The following is a 5,027-nucleotide window of genomic DNA, read 5'->3' on the forward strand; positions in this document are numbered from 1 at the left end:
ATGTCGGTGGAGGAGGGGAAGGGGAGGGCAATGCTAGTTAAAAAAAAAAAATCAATGTGTTATCTCTTAGTGAAGCTATGCCTAGGATAATATTTGTATATGAAGTTCTCGTCGATATTCTGGAGGCTTGAAAGAAAGCAGAGTTTGATCCTTGTAAATAGTTGACTTCTGAAAGATATACTTTTGTGAACTTTCCTGCTAAATTTTATTTATTATTCTATTTTTTTTCATCATTTGTATATGCCTATATGGCTTCTTTGGGCCAGTACTCAATTTATTTGAGACACGGCATTGTGTGCCTGCATGTCACAGTACTTCCTTTTTCCAGTACCTGTTTGCATTTATCTAATATAATGTTATTTTTAAGAAAAGAAAAAGGATACATGCTTTTGTTGTTTATTTTTTTCTTTAAAGGCACATATGACATCTTGTACAAGTTTGGAATTGTTTGTAACCCCATTTTACTCCTTGGGAGACCATGATATATTATATGTATGTATAAAGCCCCTGAGGGTTACTAGTATGTCTCAATTAAAATGTTTGGTATCCAAAACAGGCATACTTCCCTCCAATATCTCAACCTGAAGGACTTCCTTTAAAGGTTCAGGATGCTAGTGGCAAAGAGTGGGCGTTTCAGTTCCGGTTCTGGCCAAATAATAACAGCAGGATGTACGTCTTGGAGGGAGTTACTCCTTGCATTCAGTCAATGCAATTACAAGCAGGCGACACAGGTAAATTCATGGATAACTTTCCGAAGGCTTTCTTACTCACTGACCGATGAGTAAATAAATAAAGTGAAATTAAAAAAGAAAAAACAAATCTCCTGCTCTGCTTGAAAAGTTTTCAATTCTCGATTCATACCCATAATTTTCTTATCTTCTACTGTCTCAAAAAGTTGATTTATCTTTCATTTCGAACTCCAATGTATTATGATGAAACTGCAATTATCTGTTCTGTAACCATATTTTTTTCCTCACTTTAAGCTGCTTTACCCCCTTATGTTGCTCTTCATTGTTGCACTTAACTTATGCATTCAATTCGGTATGGTTTCATGTATGATGTTTCTGTGTTAATCCTTTCAAGCTTTTCCCATTATTAACTCTATCAAAATAAGGCCATCTTATTTCATTAGATCATGATTTCTTTTTGGGGAAGGATGGCTACTTCTGTCACATACTAAACAAGAAACGCATATTTATGCGTCTGTTCTTTATCCTATTTAGCCCATTTTCTCCTACTCTAACCTTAATATCTGGTATTGTCAAATGAATTTGCAATCGAGGTTTTAGTTGTAGATAAAAAAGCCAGAAATCTAATTGGAAAATACTGAATGAGATTCTGCAGTAACATTCAGTCGGATAGATCCGGAGGGGAAGTTGGTCATGGGATTTAGGAAAGCTTCCAATGCCTCATCCGAACAGGTAATTTATGTAGGCAATCTTCCTTAATGATGGAATTCTTCTCTCTATCAAATTTCCTCACTGTAGGTTGTGGCTAAATTGTTGTGAAGTATTTAACCTTAGTTTAATCCTTATGAGGTTTTTTGTTTCTAACCTTCAATGTCATTTACAGGATGCACAAACAGTTAAAACTGGTAATGGTTTTTTAACACCTCCAGAAAATAACAAAAATGCAACTGACTTCAGCGAAAATGGCCCTTTTCGGTCTCAAAAGGTTGGCGCAGAATCAAAAAGCTCATCCAATACAACAGATGAGGCCATATTGTCTAAGTTTGGCAAAAATGGATTTATTCAAAAAGACGGGTCTGCAACTAAACTTTCTCATGGCCCAAGTAGAAGGAAAGGCGGTAATCTTGGTTCAAGAAATAAACGCTTAAGGATTGAAAGTGAGGACTCAATTGAGCTAAAAGTAACATGGGAACAGGCGCAGGAGCTCCTCCGACCGCCTCCTAATGACAATCCTAATGTTGTAGTCATTGAAGGCCATGAAATTGAGGAATATGAGGTATGACATTGTTGTTTTCTTTCATCTTCATAGACTTACATCACTTACACCCTAAGTTGCGTGGAAGCGGGTGCGGATACGGGACACTGCAAAATTGTAAAATGTAAGGTACGAGGACACAGATATATATAATAATAATAATAATAATAATGTACATGAGATTAATTTTTTTTACGTGTTCATGTGTCATTAGAATTAAAATTCCGATCACATTTTAAAGTTTCTTTTATCATATAGATTGTCATAAATTGGAAACTACTCATTTTTTACTAGACATCCAAACTACCCTTTTAACTATATAGTTTTGAACTTAGGTATGGACTGAAACTAACCCGACCCATATCTAACTAGTTTCAAGAAATGGATGTGAAGTGTAAGCTATACGTCCAAGAAGTGTTTGACAAGTATTTAAAATTAACACATATTCATATAATTGAGTACATGTTGTAATAAATGCATGCATATATTCAAGAAGTGTTCATGAAGTTTGGGTATGAGAAAGTGTCGGGTACGTGTCTAGTATGGGTACGGCTTCATTACAGGAGTACCTGGGTAACATAGCTTACATAGTATTCCTAGTGTTGTGTTATAGAACTTCACTGATACTTTTTTCCATTTTAGTGGTGGTTAAATGATTCATTTATTAGGATAACTTTGTCTTAAACATGCCCTTTCATTTTATTTTTCTATCCATTCAGTTTGTCTATCTTGGCCCTTGGGTCACCAATGGGCTTGCTACTTTTGCTAATTGGCCTGCAGTATTCCTCGTTAATTGGATTTGTTTTCAGCTTGTATCTTCATCTTTGTTATGTACATTTGCATTCTTTAATCTATTTCTATTAGCAGGAATCCCCGGTGCTTGGAAAGCCTACAATTTTCACCACAAACCAAGCAGGGTAATTTCTCACTTGTTTGGCTTCTCAGTCTATGATAAAGTTATCTTAATCAAAACAGCATGTGGTTCGTCGATTATGCATTTGCATTTATGATTTATAATTTAGCTTAAGGGGATATTAAGGATTTGTTTCTTGACATCTTTATATCTCATGTCCATGCCAATCTTGTTGTTGTATATTATATACATGCGGAAGCAATTCAACGACACCTTACATGCTCGTATGCTTTGGATTTGTTGGTCTACAGTGATGCAAAATTGATTGAACAAAACATTTGGTTGAATCCAATGAAGCAAAAGGAAAGTCTCAGTTAATTAACTTTATTTTGCATATAACAGCATGATTCTGCTTGTGTTTATAGCAGTTGAATTTGGAGAGGAGCAAGATAAGTTCAGTACCTTTATTTTCTTAACGGCTAAATGGTGCTGATTGATTGAGGAAGAGGAGAGAGGACTATTAGATTTAAGTGACCGAGAAAGTTCCATTTTTTGTGGGGACTATTTACCTAGAGAAGATAATGGTGAGAAGATAATGGTGAGAAGAAAAAAAATCCATAGCATTTATCTATTAACTAAAGCTATTGGGCTGTAGAAGCTAGTGCACCCCAATAGCTTTATAGATATAATCATAGAAAAGGTATATAACAAAGGGCTTTTCGCACATAAACCAAAAAAATGTAATTTACGTTTAAGCCCATCAATTTCCATACCCACACTAAGCCCAAAATGCTCAACTTCAAATTTTCACATAAGCTTGAAATTGTAGACCAATTTACTTTTAAACCCCTCAATTTGACTCTTTGGCCAAAATGCTCGTCAACTTAAGATTTGCACATCAAAACCCAAAATTGTAAATCAGTGTACTTTTAAGTCCATCAACTTCCAAAACGTTTGTTGGTCCAAAATGCTCATCAACCTTAAGAATAAATAATTTAATAATATAATATGAAGCAATATAAGGGGTTTTTGCCTATAAATCCAAAGTCTTACCCGTCTTTGTATTGAAACTTACTCAAGAAAGGGATTTGAACCTATAAACCAAAAGTGTTACCTTGATTTAGTTTGACTCACCCGCTTCCGAATCTGAAGTATTCCAACAAATTATCTTACTTTAAACTTACTTCGTATTTAAAGAGTTTGGTGAACGATGTAAGTTATTATATTCTACTTTAATTTGCTACATTTCTTTTCTAAGTGGTAGTATATGGTGGATTTTTAAAACAAATACCTAAACCATTATTTTTTAGCTTTTTTCACACAAATGTCGCAGCATCTAAAAGTAGATGAGTTTTTGCCTATAAACCCAAAGCTTTACTCACATTTATTTTTTGCCCACACACTTCTAAAATCACTCTTTGACCCAAGATAATGCACCTAAAGTTTCAGTACCATTTATTTTTAAACTCATCTACTTTCTAAAAAGTGTTTTTCCCTATAAACCCAAACTTCCCTCATTTATTTTTAAACCCACTTTCTTCCAAATTCACTCTTAGAACCAAATTACTTCACCAAATTATTTTTTCCTTGCGCCCTGTTTGAGACTAAGGCGGGCTTATTGATCCACCAATTGACATTTAAATAGAGTGGGCTCTGTTCATTAGGCGAAGAAGCTTTAAAATTAACTTTGTACTCTAGCAGTTCATTATATAATGTGTTGTGATTTATTCTTGTAACTTGCTAAATTTTGTTGTCAGTGGTTAGTTATACGAAGTATTCTTTAAACCAAATATTTAAAGCATTTTTTTTCAACACTGAATTTAATATCGCAAACTGTAGACGAATTTTTGGCTTATAAACCCAAAGTTTTGCCCATTTAATTTTAAACTGGCCCACTTCCATAAGAGTTTTTCTCCCATAAATCCAAAGTTGTACCTCCAGTTATGTTTATACCCATCCACCTCCAAAATCTCTTTGACCCTAAATATAATATTCCTCTGAATTAGTTTTAAACCTACTTTTTATGTTAACATTTTGGTATCGTGAAGTGACTATTTTTTATTGTAACTTGCTATATGTTCGTTCTAAGTTGTTAGGTACACAGTGTATTTTTTGAACAAAATGCTTAAACAATTTATTTGGCTTTACTCAGACTAATATCTCGTCATTGTGGATGGATTTTAATGTATAAATCTACATTTTAATCCCCATTTATTTTTATACTCTCAAT

At 34.0% G+C, this 5,027-nt stretch overlaps 1 protein-coding gene across 1 annotated transcript in view; it reads left to right on the forward strand.

Annotated features, from left to right (window-relative positions):
• The window catches only part of LOC109834235 (B3 domain-containing protein Os07g0563300-like), a 26,915-nt gene that overhangs the window by 8,361 nt on the left and 13,527 nt on the right, over positions 1-5,027 (forward strand). Inside the window, exons 6-9 of the mRNA XM_020402215.1 lie at positions 557-731; positions 1,345-1,421; positions 1,573-1,965; positions 2,812-2,861. Of these exons, the coding sequence (XP_020257804.1) occupies positions 557-731; positions 1,345-1,421; positions 1,573-1,965; positions 2,812-2,861 (695 nt within the window). The remainder of the gene's footprint in view (positions 1-556; positions 732-1,344; positions 1,422-1,572; positions 1,966-2,811; positions 2,862-5,027) is intronic.

This window comes from Asparagus officinalis, chromosome 3, assembly GCF_001876935.1.
Source record: "Asparagus officinalis chromosome 3, Aspof.V1, whole genome shotgun sequence".
Taxonomy (NCBI): domain Eukaryota; kingdom Viridiplantae; phylum Streptophyta; class Magnoliopsida; order Asparagales; family Asparagaceae; genus Asparagus; species Asparagus officinalis.